The sequence below is a fragment of the Myotis daubentonii genome, chromosome 1 (assembly GCF_963259705.1).
Source record: "Myotis daubentonii chromosome 1, mMyoDau2.1, whole genome shotgun sequence".
NCBI lineage: Eukaryota > Metazoa > Chordata > Mammalia > Chiroptera > Vespertilionidae > Myotis > Myotis daubentonii.
Window position 1 is genome coordinate 5597271 of NC_081840.1, and position 19313 is coordinate 5616583.

General features: G+C 45.6%; 1 protein-coding gene across 1 annotated transcript in view; it reads left to right on the forward strand.

Annotated features, from left to right (window-relative positions):
• The first annotated feature begins 1457 nt into the window (after positions 1 to 1457).
• Positions 1458 to 19313, forward strand: part of EVL (Enah/Vasp-like) — a 119850-nt gene continuing 101994 nt past the window's right edge. Inside the window, exon 1 of the mRNA XM_059686215.1 lies at positions 1458 to 1949. Within this exon, the coding sequence (XP_059542198.1) occupies positions 1945 to 1949 (5 nt within the window). The 5' untranslated portion in view covers positions 1458 to 1944. The remainder of the gene's footprint in view (positions 1950 to 19313) is intronic.

Below are 19313 nucleotides of genomic sequence, written 5' to 3' on the forward strand. Positions count from 1 at the left end.
AGAGTGGGCCACGTGCTTCCACAAACCAAGCTGGGAATACACAGGCCCATATCCCAGGGAATCTTCTCAGAGAACTTCGAGATGCACTGGCCAGGGGTAACCCTGCCTCTGCAGAGCACACCGACATGACACCAAGTGACCTGGGCTTGTCCATCTTAGTAATTTTTAGGGCTTAACAACTCTCTTCGGATTGGTCAAGAAGGACCAATCTGGACCCTTGGGAGAGAGGGACAAATCCGATTAGGAGGGGCTGATGCCCTCTGGGGCTGCTGCCAAGACTAGGGAACCAAGGTGCCCTTCCGAGTTTAAAGATTCAGGTTCAAACCAGCAGGAGAAGGACAGTGGAGATGCGACAACCCGTCACGTCACTAAGGAACTCTGACAGGTAGATGGTGAGGGAGAGGGACAAACATGTAGAGACCAACCTGCAACACCCGGGAATGATGTGCAACCGCAGACAACCAATGGGTGGGCGCTAGGATGCTGAGTCAGAAGAACCTTGGCGGGAGAAGTGGCCCCACCGCTTCCTCATCGTGGGCAAAACCACAGCACTCACAGCCTCGTCTCCATCTGGGCCCAGCTGCGGTAAGCCAGGCCCTGCCACACGCCAGACAGCTTCTTATCGAAAGGTAGACGTGATGTCCATGGTGCTGTGACAGAGGGGAAGGTGTCCACCTGGATAGGGGAAGTGAGACCCTGCGGGTTCCGGTTTCCAGCCAGCTGCGAGAAGCGCTCACCTTTAGGAAGGATGGGGATTTAACAACCAGAGAAAACCTGTCTGACCTACTTGGATGTGATTTTTCACAGGTTTGGGGCGTTAGGTGGGGCTCTTGTTGGGCCTCGGGAAATCCTTCCGGAGCTGGTATTTCCCCAAAAGCTGCGACTCCCAGTCCCAGCCGTGGCTCTTTATTTAGAAAGAGAGGTGTCAGGAGTCGGTGACCTCGACGCTGCTCGGGGGCACGGCAGCGCCGGAGGTGGTGGGAACCCTCCAGCCACCGCGCACCAACGCTGACGCATTCACCGGCTTGCATCGGTGCAGGAGCGCCCAGCGCGGGGAGGGGCACAGCGCTCCACGTGCAGGCCCAACCGCCCACTTCCTTTAGGCCCCGCCCCACCATGGCTCCGCCCTACCCGCGACCCCACACCTCCTGTATCCGCCCCTAAGCCCCGCCCCTCATCGCTCACCCTTTACCCAAAGTCCCGCCCCTCCCGTATCCCCTTCTCACAGCTCCGCCCCACCTCTCACGACCCCCTCCCAAGGCCCCGCGCCTCTTCACAGGACTCCGCCTTTCACAGCTCCGCCCATCCATCACGACCCCGCCTCTCACAGCCCCGCCCCACCTATCATAACCCCGCCTCTCACAGCTCTGCCCCACCTATCACGACCCCGCCTCTCGCGGCTCCGCCCCACCTACCACGACCCCGCCCCTTAAGGCCCCGCCCCTCGCAGCTCCCCGCTCTCGTCTCCCGGAGGCGCGGGCGGTGGGGCCCCGCGCCTTTTGTGTCGGGCTTGGACCGCCGCGCGCGCTCTCCCCTCAGCGGCCGCGGGCGGAGGGGCGCACGCGCGCGCACCCCCTCAGCGGGCGGAGGGGCGCACCCTCCGTCTCATCCCTTGGGCTGAATTCGCCTTCCCGCCTCCCCGTCCGCGGGTCTGGGGGCCGCCGCCCCCTCCCCTCCTTCCACCTTCTCTGGCGGCGCGCGCACTCGCCGGCCCGGGCACGCGCCCGCCAAGATGGCAGGGTCCGGGGCCCAGCTGTCAGGCGCCGCGGCCGCAGCCCATCCCCGCAGCTAGCGGCCCGGACACCCGCCTCGAGAAGATGAACCCCCGCTGCCCCCCGCAGCCCAGCGAGACGCGGAGCCGTCGCGCCCGGGGCCGGCTCCCCCGCTAACGCCCCGCGCCCCGCGCCGCGCGCCCGGCCCCGCGCGCCCGCCCCGGCAGCGACAATGAGGTGAGCCTCGCGGACGCCTCGGCGGGAGGGGACACGGCGGGCAGCGCGGGGCGCGGGGCTGGCTTCGGGGGAGTCGCGGGGGCGTCGAGAACGGTGGGAGCACCCGGGGGTGTCGAGGTGGGGGCGTGCTGGAGGGAGCGGGCGCGCCGGCCTTGCGGGGTGTGGACGCCCCTGGCAGGTGTGGCCGCGCGCCGGCCGCGCGGTGGCACATGGTGGCCGAAGCCCGGATGGGTGCCTCGCAGCCCCCAGGAGACCGGCCCGAAGCCCCTCTGGCCTCCGTCTCTCGGGCTGGCGACCCCTGGGCCCCGCCGCCCGCTGCCGGCGCTCAGAGCCGCCTTCGGCTTACTTGTGAAGGGCTGCTTTCTTCCTCTCCCCTGCCTCGTCCCCTTTTCCTTCCTTTCTGAACCCCCATAAAGTGCAAGACCTAAATTGTGGGTCTCGCCCAGCCGGGGGTCTGCTGGTCATCAGGTCAAGAACTAATTCATTGCCAGCAGCCCGGAAGTCCCGCTCCAGAGGCAGCCCAGCCCCGACGTGTGGGAGATAATCACTCCCTTGCTTTTGTGTGTGTGTAATTTTACCTTCTAAAGCACATGCGCCATAAAAACTAGAGTGTCTGTAGTTTCACTATTTGCCATTTTGTGAACTTTATTTAAATGAAATAATACAACCTGTATTCTTTTGTGTCTGGCTCTCTCACTCAAGATGGTGTTGAAATGCATTTATTCTGTTGTAGTTCATTTTTATTGCTCTACTAGAGGCCCGATGCTCGAAATTCGTGCAAAGGGCTCAGCCCTCGCAGCCGTGGCGTGGCATCTGGAAGGTCGTTTGGCTATCCGGTCTAATTAGCATATTACGATTTTATTATTATAGATAGTATTGCATTGTATTAATGCACCACGAGCTAACTTTTGGCTATTAATGCTGCTATGACTACTCTTATGTGTCTCCCGGTGCATTCGTTTCTCTTGGGTGTATACCTAGCAGTGGAATTTCTAGTTCACAAGGTATGCATTATCTTTAACTTCAGTAGCTAATACTGTTCCCAGTTGTTAAAGTGTTTTTACAAATTTACACTCCTACCAGCAAGTGTGTGAGAGTTCTTGTGCTCCACATCCTTGTTTACACTTGGTATTGTCAGCCTTAAATTTTAGCCATCCTGGTGAGTGGTTTTAAATTGCAGTTTCTTGCTGACTAATGAGGTTGGATGTCTTTCATGTTTATTTGGGGTCCTCTTCTATGAAGTGCCTGTTCAAATGTCTTGCCCAGTTTTCTTTTGGGGTTTCCGTGTCTTTTTGTTCCTAATTTGTAAGAGTTCTGTTTGTAGACCAAGAAGATAGCTTTCTGCCCTGCCAGTGAGACTCAGTGGTTGAGTATGGACCCATGAATCGGGAGGTCAGGGTTTGATTCCCATCGGAGCACATGCCTGGATTGCAGTCTTGATCCCCCTAAGCCTTTCAGTGATTCTCTCTCATCATTGATGTTTCTGTCTCTCTCCCTCTCCCTTTCTCTCTCTGAAATCAATAAAAATGTATTTTAAAAAAAAGACAGTTTTCTATAACATCTAGAAATCTTACTGTTTTGTCTTTCAAATTAAGATCTACAGTCCACTTGGAATTGATTTTTGTGTAACTTGTGAAAAGGGGTTCAAATTTTATTTCTTATCAGCACCACTTATTGAGCATGAAAGGTTCGGGGTTGGGCTGGGGTCACACAGAACAGACTCAAGGTTTAGTGTAATCAAAATGATGTTTATTCGGGGCAGCTGGGTGCAGGTGGTGTGACTCGAGAAAGAGCCAGTGGTGAATTGGGGAGGGAGCAAGCTTTTTATGCGCTCGGGAGAGCTGCAGACTGGGCTTCGGCTTGACCCAGGTATCAGGACACCACCCCCACACACACCCCCTCCCCCAGCCCACCTCCCGTCCTGGTTTTATGGCCTTGTCTTTTGTCTTTCTGCAGGCACCAGATGTCCTTTCTGGGGGGGGGGGGGGGGGGGGCTGTGCAGGGGTGATGGTCTTAAGGAATTCCTGTAAAATAACCATTCAAGGGAAGCATGTTGTGCAAGGCTTAGGCCAGCGGTTCTCAACCTGTGGTTCGCGACCCCTTTGCGGGTCAAAGGACCCTTTCACAGGGGTCGCCTAAGACCATCGGAAAACACATATATAATTACATATTGTTTTTGTGATTCATCACTATGCTTTAATTATGTTCAATTTGTAACAATGAAAATACATCCTGCATATCAGATATTTACATTACAATTCATAACAGTAGCAAAATTACAGTTATGAAGTAGCAACGAAAATAATTTTATGGTTGGGGGTCACCACAACATGAGGAACTGTATTAAAGGGTTGTGGCATTAGGAAGGTTGAGAACCACTGGCTTAGGCTAACAGAACAAGCTTTCCCCTTGACATTGGTTAGATTTTGTAAGGCTCAAGCCTGTGTTCTCCAGTGAACCCTTTCAGAGCTGTGTTTATCAAAAGGGTCATCTTTTTTTATATATATTTTTTTTATTGATTTCTTACAGAGAGGAAGGGAGAGAGATAGAGAGTTAGAAACATCGATGAGAGAGAAACATCGATCAGCTGCCTCCTGCACATCCCCTGGGGATGTGCCTGCAGCCCAGGTACATGCCCTTGACCGGAATCGAACCTGGGACCTTTCAGTCTGCAGGCCGACGCTCTATCCACTGAGCCAAACCAGTTTCGGCAAAAGGGTCATCTTTTACCCATAGCTCTGCCTTGCACATTTGTCATCTTCCATTTGGGGTCATTTTCTTTCCGCCGGAACAATACCCTTAGGATTTCTTTAGTGCAGGTCTGCTGGTGACAGATTCTTATAGTGCTTATTGCCAAATGTCATTATTTAGCCTTCAGTTAAAACAAAAACAGCTTTATCAGAGTCTAACTGACATACTATGAAATTTACCCATTTAAAGTGTACAGTTCAGTGGTTTTTAGTGCCCTGGTCCCTGAGTCTCAGTTGGTTGGGCGTCATCCCGTGCACTAAAGGGTCACTGGTTTGATTCCCATTTGGGACATTAAAATTTTTTTAAAATAAAGTGTACAGTTCAGTGGTTTTTGGTATTTTCAAAAAATTATGCAACCATCACCACAGTCTAATTTGAGAACATTTTTCTCTGTTTTTGAATGGTTTTTTAGTAGTTACAGAATTCCTGATTTGCCACTGTTTCCTTTTAGCACTTTAAATATATTATCTCTGACTTGGATTGTTTCTGTTGAGAAATCAATTGTTTGTTTTAATCAGGCTGTTTTTTAAGTGTTTTCTTTGTGTTTGGTTTTCAACAATTTTTAAAAATATATAATTAAGGTTTTTAGGGCTTCTTGAATCTGTGGCTTCATGTCTTTCATTATTTTGTGAAGTCATCAGCCATTAGGACTTCAAATATTGTTTCTGCCCAATTCTCTCTCGAGTTTCCTTCTGGGACTACAATTATACATGTTAGAACATTTCACTGTATCTTCTGTGTCTCTTAACCTTTCTTCTATGTTTTCTGTCTTTCTGTCCTTCATTCTGATAATCCCACTTACCTCTTCCTCATCCACGATGAATAATCTGCTATTAAACCTATCAATTGAGTTTTTAATTTCAGGTACATATTTTTTATTCTTTAATTTCTACTTGTTATTCATTTTATAGTTTCCAGTTATCTGCCAAAATACTCAATCTTGTCTTTTATCTCCTTGACTACAGAATGTATAATTAAAGTTTGATTATGGTAGTATGTGTGAGTCGTTTCCAGTGTCTGCTTCTGTTGGTTTTTATTCATATTGTCTTGTCTTATGTGCCTTGTTTTGTTTTATAATTGTGTGTTGGACATCATATTTGCAAAATTGTTTGTGGAAATAAATAGAGGCCGAAGGTGATGATGTTTTTCTCTTTTAGTGATAACTCACATTTGCTTTTGTCAGGCAAGCGGGGCACGTAAGATCTGGAGTCACTTCAGTGCAGTTGCAGTCACAGGGACTGAGATGTTTCTAAGCGGAGCCGCAGTCCTTGTGAGAGCCAGACCATTCTGACCAGCTTCCTAGTGTCCAATTCTTCCCAGCACCTTCACCCCCAACTCAACACCCAGCCTTTAGCATTCAACTTCCCCCCACCACCACAACCAGGAAAAGTAGCCCCCAAAACTGCGTTCACCTCCCGGAGTCTCTGACATGCCTTCCTCCCTGAAGCCTCCAAGCAGATATTTTTTCTATTTTTCCCCGCTTTTCAAGTTCTCTGTTCAGGTTTACTTAGTCCGTGGTTACTGGAAGTAAGAAGCCCTGATGTTTGCATTTCCAGGGGCAGTTTGAGTCTTTATTCAATTCTGGAGGAGATTTAAGTTGCTGGGCTTCAGAAGCTGCAGAGAATAATACTACTTTTTTCTTGTGTTCTGTTGGAACTATATTAGGTTGTCTCTGTCAGTGAAAAGATCTGGAATCAAGATAATTTTAAGAATACATTTTAGTTCCTCTTAATATCTAATTAACTGAAAATATGGTAATTTAATTCAGATTATTACTGTGAAGCAAAGAATTTTAGGAGTGGGTGCTTTCCTCTCTTGTTTCCATAGATCTATCTTTCTCCTGTCTTGATTTCCTTTATTATTTATTTGATAAAAATTACCGTTTATCTGGTCCTCTTGACTAGAACATTTAATTTTTTTTTATCAACAATAGTGGAATAGCATTCTTAGGTCCCATTCTTTTGGATCAGATGTTTTAAAAAAATACATTTTTATTGATTTCAGAGAGGAAGGGAGAGGGAGAGGGAGAGAGAGAAACGTTAGTGATGAGAGAAAATCATTGATTGGCTGCCTCCTGCATGCCCCACACTAGAGATCAAGCAGGGAACCTGGGCAGGTGCCCTGACCAGGAATCGAACCGTGACCTCCTGGTTCATAGGTCAGTGCTCAACCACTGAGCCACGCCAGCTGGGCTGGATCAGATTAAAAAAAAAAAAGACATGGACATAGAAATGAAAGTTCTTAAATTTTTTTTCCAAAATGAGTCAGTCAGTTCTTTTTTCTTTAAGTCATTGGTTTTTTACACATTTTTTAAATGCTGCTGACAGTTTAACATGATTTTCTGTTGCAGACTATTTATAGTTAAACATCTATATAAGTATATTTACATGGACCTCAAATACTTGGCTCTTTCAAATGGAACCAAAATCATATTCATTATGTCTGTTCATCACGTCTGTTGTCAGCTCATTTGATTTGGATGCGTATAAACATTTGTCTTATCCATGAAAAGCACTTTTCTTTTTGTTCAATCCTGAATTTTATAATGAAAATAACACATCATTTTACCTAGGTAACCTCGGTTACCTAGATGTGACCCAATGATAAAGGTCTATGTAGTCTCCAAACTCTCCCTTCGAAGGAGTGTCTCAGAAAGGCATTGGCTACAGATGTATTCTAACCAATAAGCTGAACACTTGTGAAACTGGTCCACGTTTTAGCCAAAAAGTCCTGTTAAATCAGTTACTCAGATAAGAAAGGCTATGTCTGCCCTGATCGGTGAGCTAAGTGGTTAGAGTATCGGTCCACGCACCGTAGGGTCTCAGGTTCAATTCCCAGTCAAGGGCAGGTACCTGGGTTGCAGGTTCATTCCCTCCCGGGTTGAGGCATCTACAGGAGGCAACCAACCAATAAGTCTCTCTCACATCGATCTTTCTCTCTCTCCTCCTCCCTCCCTTCCACTCTTACCTAAAAGAATTCTATCAGGTGAAGATTTAAAAAAAAAGAAGCTGTGTCTGAAGTTTTCATTATTTTCTAGTCTACTGTCTGAATTCTTTTTGTAACAGACCTTAATGTATTTTCATATCTTCTTTCAAAAATCATTTTTGAGGGCTTACTGTTCCATGGTACTGGATTATATGGGTAAGGAGGTGGAAGGAACCAGGCCTTCCTCTCCCCCAAATATCCTCCATCCCTAAAAGATTCACAGACATTTACTGAATCCCTTTCTGCATCCCTTTTCTACCAAAACAACATCAAGAAACCCCACATACACAGTATATGAATATATTTGTTTATATACTTTAGTCATTTGTTGATAACAGTCTCTTCTGTGAACATTCCTACTATCTCCCTTTTATCTTTTAAATATTTGATATAAAGAAGTTTGAGAGTTTTATGTCATTGAATAATTTTCTCTGTGATCCCCCCACCCATCATATCCTATGTTTAGGACGGAATTCTTCTAGAAGATTGGTTACGTATTAAGTTGTTTTTCTGTTTTATATGTAAGAATTTTTTAAAGTTATCCTTATAATTGGAATGAGATAAAAGTCAAAATTACATTTTTCTTCAAAATTGCTGATCAGATACTTGATTATATCAGTAGATACCTGGCAGCAATATCAGCCATGTTTTCTAAGTTGAATGGCTGTACAAACACCTGGATCCCAAAATCCTCTTCAGGGGTGCATAGTCGCAGCTGGTAACATCTGACTGAGGATCACCTCCAATCCTCAGAAAGCTTACCTGCCCCCATCAAAGCCAGCCTTGTATATGTAAGTCATGGCCACACTAGCATATTGGAGGTCCGGTTATGTGCCAGGGGACTCCCTTATCTGGGCCAAGGGCACTTCATCAATCTTGGAGTAACCACAGAGTGCAATGTGATTGCAAGATACAGTATAAGACACAAGCACAAACACATCCCTTGTTGATCACCAGTAGCCTGCGTTAACAGCTGGTCCAAGTACATTTCTGAACTTAGTGCTGCAGAATGAGGGAGGGGGGGGAGCATCCCTCCAGATGTCTTCAGAAGTCACATCAGAAAGGCCAGCTCCAGGGGCTATGGGACTTGTGTGTGTGCATCTTTCTAGGCTCTCTTCTGTTCTGTCTGCCTGTTTTTAGGCCACTGTCATTACTGTATTTACCTTGTGGGTAATGATTTTTAATTTGAGCGACTTCATCCTTTTATTTTAAAGCAGCGGTTCTCAACCTGTGGGTCGCGACCCCTTTGGGGGTCGAACGACCCTTTCACAGGGGTCGCCTAAGACCATCAGAAAACACATATATAATTACATATTGTTTTTGTGATTAATCACTATGCTTTAATTATGTTCAATTTGTAACAATGAAAATACATCCTGCATATCAGATATTTACATTATGATTCATAACAGTAGCAAAATTACAGTTATGAAGTAGCAACGAAAATAATTTTATGGTTGGGGGTCACTACAACATGAGGAACTATATTAAAGGGTCGCGGCATTAGGAAGGTTGAGAACCACTGTTTTAAAGTAATGTCATTTTGAATCTTACTGGTTTGGTTGTTTGTGTCTAGTTATGTAAACCAAAACTTTAGACCTAGTTTATAATTGTACATAAATAAGCTACATGAAAATAAATTATGTCAGCATTATTTCACATAAAGATTGCTTCCCTTTAAAGGGAACATGTATACTACCCAGGTTTCAACCTTGCGGTGGACTGTACGCTTGCTGACTCCAGGTTATCGGGTGAGCAGCAGATGTGCAATAGTCACGCGCTGGCAACTTAGCGAGGAGCACATCCAGCACTCAGGGTTGGCGCGGGAAGGGCTGTGGTCCCTCATCAAGGGCACCTTTTTCTCTTTCCTAGCCCAAAAGGAGGAGATCCCCATAGAAATAATTCTGGGGGCAATTTTCTCTTACTTTTAAAAAATAATTTTTTTCTGATTTAAATGAAATATATGTTGAATGTAGAGAATTAAAAAACATAGAAGGGTATAAAAAAGGAATTGACCCTGGTCAAGTGCATGGCCAATGCTCTATCCACTGAGCCAAACCGATTAGGGCATAAGTCACCACTTTTTTATTTTTTATTTTTTTTTAATTAAATCTTTATTGTTCAGATTATTACATTTGTTCCTCTTTTTTTTTCCCCCCATAACTCCCCTCCTCCCAGTTCCCGCCCCACCCTCCGCCCTCACTCCCCACCCACTGTCCTCATCCATAGGTGCACGATTTTTGTCCAGTCTCTTCCCACATCTCCCACACCCCTTTCCCCCCCAAGAATAGTCAGTCCATTCCCTTTCTATGTCCCTGATTCTATTATAATCAACAGTTCATTCTGTTCATCAGATTATTTATTCACTTGATTCTTAGATTCACTTGTTGATAGATGCATATTTGTTGTTCATAATTTGTATCTTTACCTTTTTCTTCCTCTTCCTCTTCTTAAAGGATACCTTTCAGCATTTCATATAATCCTGGTTTGGTGGTGATGAACTCCTTTAGCTTTTCCTTATCTGTGAAGCTCTTTATCTGACCTTCAATTCTGAATGATAGCTTTGCTGGATAAAGTAATCTTGGTTGTAGGTTTTTGGTATTCATCACTTTGAATATTTCTTGCCACTCCCTTCTGGCCTGCAAAGTTTCTGTTGAGAAATCAGCTGACAGTCGTATGGGTATTCCCTTGTAGGTAACTGAGTTACTTTCTCTTGCTGTTTTTAAGATTCTCTCTTTATCTTTTGCTCTTGGCATTTTAATTATGATGTGTCTTGGTGTGGTCCTCTTTGGATTCCTTTTGTTTGGGGTTCTCCGCGCTTCTTGGACCTGTAAGTCCATTTCTTTCACCAGGTGGGGGAAGTTTTCTGTCATTATTTCTTCAAATAGGTTTTCAATATCTTGGTCTCTCTCATCTTCTGGCACCCCTATAATTCTGATGTTGGTACGCTTGAAGCTGTCCCAGAGGCTCCTTACACTATCCTCGCATTTTTGGATTCTTTTTTCATTTTGCTTTTCTGGTTGGATGTTTTTTGCTTCCTCGCATTTCAAATCATTGACTTGATTCTTGCGCTCCTCTGGTCTGCTGTCAGGCATCTGTATAATATTCGTTATTTCAGTCCGTGTATGCTTAATTTCTAGTTGGTTCCCCAATATAAGATCGAGGGTCTTATTAGTTTTCGTGTAGATCTCATTAAGTTTATCCGCAGCTTCTAAACAGTTCTTGAGAGACCTTAAAAGTGTGGTTCTGAACTCTATATCTTCCATGGACAATTTTGTCCTGTTTCTTTGTCTCCGCATTTTGTTATGCTTCCTTGGTGCACCCCCTAGTGGTCTTTGTTCGCAGTCTTATAGTTAAATCTTGATTGTTGTAGCTAATTCCAGGGAGGGTTTGACCTCCAGGCCAAGTGGCTATGAGAATCAGCTGTGTCAGCAGTGAGAGAACTTCTGTCCTCTAGGGAGGTGCTAATCTAGCCTTTGCCTGAGGCTATCCAGTAAATGCCTCTGTGCAGGGCTTGGGCAGGGTGGGTTGCACAGGATCAACAGGGTGGGCCGGAGAGAGCAGTTATGGCGGCTCTCAGTCCTGTCCCCAGGGGCTCTGCCTCTCTGAGTCCCAGCACCCGCTGCAAAGCTCGGAGAGAAAGCTGCACTCGCTCTGACCGAAGCCAGACAGTCCCGCTTCTCCCGTTTGAGTCTGGGTCCCTAAAGACTCGCCTGTATCTCGAGCTCAGAGTCTGTGACTCCCTCCCGATTGAAAACAACAACCGCGCCCTCCGCCGCCAGCCCGCTCCGCTCCTCGCACTCCGCACCTCAGAATTTGACTTCACCACTGCGCCTCCTCTGAGTGTCCGTGTGCGTTTCTCTTTCCTCCTACTTGTAGGACTTCCACTCAGCCAGCGTTCCTGTGGTTCTGGGTGATGTCCCTTCCGTTTTTTGGTTTCACTTTTGAAGTAGTTCAAAGCAGCAAACTCTGGCGTTAACCTATGCCGCCATCTTGGTTCTCCAAGTCACCACTTTTTTAAAATCAGTATTGATCCTGCTGGTTAGGGATAATCCCGTAAATCGTGATTAATTTCTTTAATTTTTTTCATTAAGTGTAACATTTTTACAAACTTAATATTGTACTAAGCATTTGTATTGGAAATTTTACATTTAATATGTATGCATTTCCTTGTCATAAATATTCTTTGAAAACATTTTAAATAGTTGATAATAGTCTATCACATGATATACCATAATTTATTTACCAGTACCCCAGTTTTAGGATAGTTAGCTTGTTTTGAGCAATCCACCATTGAAAATACCTTGATGGCCCTAACCGGTTTGGCTCGTCGGATAGAGTGTCCGCCTGCGGACTCAAGGGTCCCAGGTTCGATTCCGGTCAAGGGCATGTACCTTGGTTGCGGGCACATCCCCAGTAGGGGATGTTTCTAACTCTCTATCCCTCTCCCTTCCTCTCTGTAAAAAATCAATAAAATATATTTTTTTTAAAAAAAAGAAAATACCTTGATGGTAAATGTCTGTGTACATATATCTCGGCATGCTTCTCTGATTCTCTTCTTAAGGTAAATTAGCAATATGGTATTATTACTTATGCCAAAGGCTATAAACATTTTTAAAGTTATTGATGCATATTGTAAGAATGTTAAATTTAAACAAAGAAGAGAGAAAGAAAGAGATAAAGTTAATGAAAGGAAGTCTAATCCTGGTCTTAACTTAGAGGTCCCCTTCCCACTCCCTGCGCCCCCCCCCCCCGCCCCCCCCAAAAGAAGACAAAGGAAGGACTAGGAAAGGATTCAAAAGAAGGAAATGGCGTGGCTCCCTGTGCTCACCAGTGGAGGGAGCCCTGTTCCTGAATTCTCCAGCTGCTGTGTTTGAAGATGCACTGTCTTTATCTTTAAGGCCGTGTGAAAGACATCATCTACTCCTTGCTTTGGAGGTAATGTAGCTGTGAATGAAGTTTGTGTTTGTTATAACTGATTTAGGTCACATTTTGCCCCCTGTATTCTAAACAGGCTGGGTTTTAGAGTCAGACAGACCTGGGTTCGGCCCCAGAGCCACTCCTTAAGGCTGGCTGACATGGAGCAGATTTCTTAACCTACTCAAACATAAGTCAGAAGGTGTGTGAGAGGCTCCTAAATCCAAGCCTTAGGTGGGCTGTCCATTGTCTCTAAAGATACTCAGAGCATGTGTCTTTAGAGCTCTTCGAAGAGCTGCTCCACCTTCACAGGGTTTTGTGAGGGTCAGATGAGGACACCTCGAAGGTTCTTGGCTTATAGTGCTCCGTAGAGGTTAGTGATCTACCTCCCCAACCCAGTCTGCTGTGTCTGTGAGGAAGGAAAACCTGGCACGATTCTGATTTCAAATATTCTGCCCTTTTGTCAGATCACTGTATGACTTACTGATCATATGTGATCATTAGGATTTGGTTTAGAAACCACAGCTGCTATTGATGCTTCGACTTCTAAAAAAGATTTGGGGACATTCTCTCTAAGAGACACAAAATAGGACTATTGAAATAAAGACAAAACTGGAGGCATGCTACTTTGGGGTAGAGATCATTGTACCAGAGTATTTAGATTAATAAATTGTTACTGTGTCCACCCGGTGTGAGTCAGTGGTTGAACATTGACCTATGAACCAGGAGGTCATGGCTCTATTCCCAGTCAGGGCACATGCCTGTGTGGCAGGATCAATCCCCAGTGTGGGGTGTTCAGGAGGCAGCGATCGATGATTCTCATCATTGATGTTTCTCTCTCCCTCCCTCTTCCTTCCTCTCTGAAATCAATAAAAATATTTAAAAAGAAAGTTAATGTAATTGAGTGCACTTAGCTGTGAAATTCATGGAAGCCATGGGAAAAGGGGAAACGGGCGCCGATGTGTGTGTTTCTCGTTCTAGAGTAAAACAGACATGCCTTTGTAAAGCTCCAGAGACACCTCTTCCCGTATCTTTAGAGACACTGGACAGCTTACCTTACAAGGGCTATGTGAGCTTGGAGTTGGAAGCCTCTTACACACCTGCTCCATCCTCTCCCCCTTGTGATATATCTGCCCTAAGTCCCTTCCTTCAAGGCTCCCTGCACCCTTAAGCCTTCTCTTGGGTCTGCCCTCCACTCTGGCCTCTTTGAGGAACTGTGTCTACCGCTCTGATCTTCTCTTCTCTGTTCTCCCTCTAGGAATCCTTAAGTAAGAAAAGATCTAATGGACTAACTCATGCGTTGACCAAAGTCCACCTCCTTTTCCTCTCACCTTGCTAACTTCTTAGCCTTCAAATCTCAGTTTAAATGCCACCTCCTCAGGGAAGCAGTGTGTGGCCCCTAGGCTGCCTGAGGGCCCTTCCCTGTTATTTGTCACTATGGCATCTCACATTTCTTCTTCTGTAGCTGTATTTGTAATTACACTTTCTCTCCTGTATTTCATAAAGGATTAGGCCATATCGATCTCTGTTGGATCCCTAGAGCTTAGCACTGTGCCTGGCACTTGCTAGATGCTTAGTAAATATTGACACTGGCGCCGTAAAATGGACTGTAAATCATGCCATTCTTTCCGCTTGGCATGGGTCCTTCCAGGTGCAACATTCCGGGCAGCCACCCCAAGCAGTTGAAGCTGGCATCCAAGATGAAAGCTGTTTCATTACCTGCTTAATGGATTAATGCACTGCTGGGGGGACTGGGCTTTTGTCTGTGTTTCCATACCGCTGCCCTGAGGCATGATTTGGAGGGTGTTTTTCCGTTATTTCTTTGTCAGGACATGATCTACTATAACTCTCAGTGTCCCAGGTGTTTCTCAGACTCTAGTGTGCCTAAGAATCACTGTGTGTATGTCCTTCCAAAATGCAGATCCCAGGCCCCGTTGCCAGAGGTGGAGGAAGCTTTTTAAAAGCTTTTGTTCTCTTTTTAATAATAGACTTTATGTTTTAGACCAATTTTAGATTTACAGAAAAATTGAGCAGATACTACAGAGAGTTTCCATACTCTGTCCCAAATATAGTTTCCCCTGTGAACATCTTACATAGGAACAGTTTTTATACTTAGTGAACTAATATTGATACATTATTATTAATCAAAGTCCATCCTTCACTCAAGTTTCCTCATTTCCTTTTTCTGTCCCAGGGTCCCATCTAGGACAGCACATGACAGGTAGTTGTTATACCTCCTTAGGCTCCTCTTGGCTGTGGTCCTTTTCCAGACTTTCCTTGAGTTTGGTAGCCTCAACAATTCGGAGGAGTGCTGGGTAGGCCTATTGTGGGGAGCCCCTCATTAGAATTTCTCTTGTGCCTTTCTCATGATTAGACGGGGGTGATACGTTTTAGGGAGGAAGACACAGTCCCATGCATCACATATAGAGAGGGAGATACTACCGCAGGACTTATGACTGTTGAGGTGTCATCACTATGTAAAGTCACTCATTTATCCCCCCTTTCATATTGTCCTCTTCCCAGGAAAGTCTCTACTCACAGCCCACTCTCGGGGAGTAGGGGAGCATGCTAATCTCCTGAGGAATGCTTTCTAAATTTTAATAGCCAAGTCTTTTATTTTTCTGTGTATTAGAAACATTAGTGTGTTAACTCCACTAATTTTAACTGGATTCTCCAGAAAGCTGTACCCAAGACGAAGGCTCCTGGGAGAGGAGTTTTAGAAGGCATGTGACCTCTGGGAGCAGGAATGGGGAGAGGGGAGTGAACTGGAGGAGGAAGAGCCGGTACAGGTGTCCACTATGGGTGAGGACTGATGTTCGGGGAGAAAGAGAGAAGCATCTCTCCATACTGCCGTCTCATGTGACAAAGGATTGTCCTCACTATAGGAGTTCCCAAGTGGGTTCTGAGAGGGCTCGCATGGCATCCCCTGGGCAGCAGGTCAGAGCCTGGGCAAACTGGTTCTGCAGAGGTGGCGCCCAAATGATGCAGAAGGGGTTCTTGATGCATGTGATTTTGTGGATATTATTACTAAAGAGAAAATAAGTAGATTTCTTTATCCAGTCTCTTTGATAGGGGCAGAAATAGGATATTGGGGTCCAGCTATAATTGTAAGAAATATCAACCATGCTCTGTTAACCGTAATTGTTTTGTTCTGATTAAAGAAAGCACATTCTAACCTGGCTGGGAGTTGCACCTGGGCCCTGGGAGCTCACTGGAAATTCGGCCCATTCTCATGGAAAGATTAACTCAACCTTGTTGGAAAAACCAAAGCTGCCAGCCCTTTGAAGACCCCCCCACCTCCTGCCTTTGCATACCCACAGACCTTTGCAAATCTCCAGCCTGCATTATCTGTTAACTGCCCATTTGACATAACCTTTAGCCTACTTCCCCACATAATCTTTGTTCTTCTACCCAATAAAAACAGCTGGTTTATGGGGAGAGGCAGAGCAGATGTTTGTGGATGACCTGCTGCTCCCATACTGCCTGCAGTATTGGAATAAATGCTCATATAGGATTCAACCCTGTGTCTCTGCTTAACTGGCTCAAGTAGTGACGGCAGCATGGACCCATTGATCATTACTCACTGCTTCTTGCTGGAAAGTTTTCTATGCTTCTAGAAAAGCATAGAAAAAGCATGTTTTTTCTGGTACTTGCTTACATAGTGGGGTGTTTGTTTGTTTGTTTTCCTGATCCTTGTGGAATAAAATATATGGCTTGAGGGCTGGACCCAACTTTATCCTTTCTATCTAATTTTTCAGTTATCCCAATACCACTTATTAAAAATATCATTTTCGGCCCGGCTGGCGTGGCTCAGTGGTTGAGCGCTGACCTATGAACCAGGAGGTTGTGGTCCGATTGCTAGTCAGGGCACATGCCCAGGTTATGGGCTCGGTCCCCAGCGTGGGGTGTGCAGAAGGCAGCTGATCAATGATTCTCTTGCAGCATTGATGTTTCTATCTCTATTTTCCTCTCTTTTCATCTCTGTAATCAAGTTTTTAAAAATTTTAAAAATTCCATTTTCACCCTGGCTGGGTGGATCAGCTGGTTGGAGCGTCATCCCATACACCGAAGGTTGCGGATTCGCTTCTGGCCAGGGCACATACCTAGGTTTCAGGTTCGATCCCAGTTGGGTTGAGTATGGGAGGCAACCAGTCATTCTCTCTCTCTCTCTTTTTCTCTCCTTCCCTCCCTCTCTCTCTAAACTTAATAAAAATATATCCTCAGGTGAGGGTAATAATAATAAAATTCCATTTTCTGGGAGCGCCCTTCTAGTTGCTAGATGAGATGCTGCCCCATTCATGATTCGATTCATAAAGCCAATTAGACCTTCACAGTCAATCAATTAAATCCCATTTTCTCCAAGTGTTTTGAGATGCCGTCTTTTATCAATTCATTGGACCTATTTCTGGATTTTCTACTGTGTTTCATTGGTCTGTGTTTATTCATGTGCCAACATCTCACTTTTAATTAAAGAGGCTCTGTACTATGATTTAATATTCAGCAGGGCTAATACTCTTATTGTTCTGGTGAGTTGATTTTAAAGAAAAAGGTTAAGTAATAGCATGTGGTAAACAGATATGACAAAAATTGTGAATGACCCAAGTTTGGTAAGTAGTACTTTAACCCAGAGGAACAAACCCAGAAGGGCAAGATGCAGGCATCTGTGGCCCCTTGGAGGGGGCCGGGGGAAACTCATTTATGACTTGATGCCTGTGGCTTTTGAATTTGAATCCCAGGAGGCATGCTTGAGACTGGAGGTGACTCACGGGCCGGGCCGTTTGACCTTTCAGCATAGGATTGTTGGCACTGCAAGGTACCACCTACCCTTAGCCACCCTTCCCCCAAATTATTAATGAAACCACAGAATTGTTTTTGGAGGTTTTTGACCTGTAAAAAAGTACCCATTGGTAAAGTCATAGAAAGTTAGATTCAGAAACTTAGACATCCTCTAAGTCCAGTGGTTTTTAACCCTCACTGGGCATCAGAAACATTTAAAAAGCCCTCTTCCCTGCCCTCCCTCCCCCCAGTGCCAGGGCCCTACCTCAGAGATTCCATTAATCTGGAGTGAGGCGTCTTGTATTTTCAGCGTCTCTAGGCTATTACATGTGCAGTCAGAGCTGAGGACTGCTGACCTAGTCCTGAGGTCAGGAGCAGGGCTGGTTTACTCAGCTCTGTGGTTTCAACACCTAGCCTTGTACCTGGGATGTAGGAAGTGCTCGGTAAATGTTTGTTGAATGATGTACGAGTCCCTCATTGCTCAGATGAGAAAACAGACTCCAGAGGTTGCTTGCCTCAGGTGCACAGACAGTGGGGGTCATAGGGACATGACGGTCAGGTTCCTTGTCTCAGACTGGTCTTTTTTCACTCTCCTCCATCATGTTTCCTCTTCAGTTATGGGCAGAAATAGGCAAGAGCATTTGCTCTCTTGACTCATGTGTTGTCCATTTTTTTGGCCTTGACCCCAGCTCCTACCCAGTACAGCAGAAACTTGGGCATGAGCTTTAGAAGGTGGTAAGATCATTGGACGAGGCTGAAACTGGCTGTGCACCTGCTGTGTGAGCTGGGGGGTTCCAGCTCTCGCATTTTTTTAATGGAGTCCCGCATCCCCATTTCCAGCTGTAAAGCATGTTAGATTGTAGGTCGGAATACATGATGACATTACTTTTTGATTAATGCTTTATTTCAATGGGAGAGGATGGACAAGTGACCCTGGCACTTGGCACCATTTCTCCCCATGAAGCTTGTCAGCTGAGAAGATGATTAAAGCTTTAGGCAGATTCATGGGACTGGGGGGATAAAATTTGGTGTTTAGGCCCTGGCCAGTGTAGCTCCGTTGGTTGGAGCATCGTCCCATCCACCAAAAGGTTGCAGATTCCATTCCCAGTCAGGAGACATACCCAGATTGTGGGTTTGATCCTCAGTTGGGGCGCATACAGGAGGCAATGGATCGATGTTTGTCTCGCACGTCAATGTTTCTCTCTCTAAAAATAATAAAAATATAAAACATGTCCTTGGGTGAGGAGGAAAAATAACAACTTGGTGTTCAGAACCTGCCAGGAGGAGCCCTAGTAAACACCCCAGGTTTGTCCTGAGGGCTCTGTGTAGGGACAAGGGTGAACCAGAAGTCGGCGGGCCCTCTCCAGAACTGGAGCACTGCTTTGAATCATCGGGTCTCTGATTACAGTAAGGAGCCCTGGGGTTGTGTTTACCCCTGACCTACCTGCCCGTCAGAGCGAAAGAAAATCCTCTCTGGAGGAGCCGCAAGTTGCCTGTAGAGTTTTCAGATACCGCGAGCAGCACTCAGAAACGATCCGACCTCTGAGAAGATGAGACTTAACAAAAACCAGGAGAAAACAGACAACAGGAAATGATCAGACTTGGATTTTAAAAGAACTGAGAGCAGTATGCTTAAGGAAATCAGTTGTGTGGAACCTTTTCTTGTTCACCACGGCCATCCCAGCTGAGAGGCTGACGAGCCTTCAGACAAGAGTGTTTATAGTGTGTGGTGGACATGTGTGACCAGGCGTGTCTGCCACGGGTGCTTGGTGTGTTTGCACGGCTGTAAACATTTTGCTTAGTCCCCTAGTGGGTAGTTTAGAGGTTGGGACAGGAGATAAATTGGAGTGATGATTGCAGGCGTTTAGATCTTTGAGTAGGAAGAGCCCCCTTTGACCTTATTTTGCTTTTGTTTTTGAGAGAAGTGTACATTGT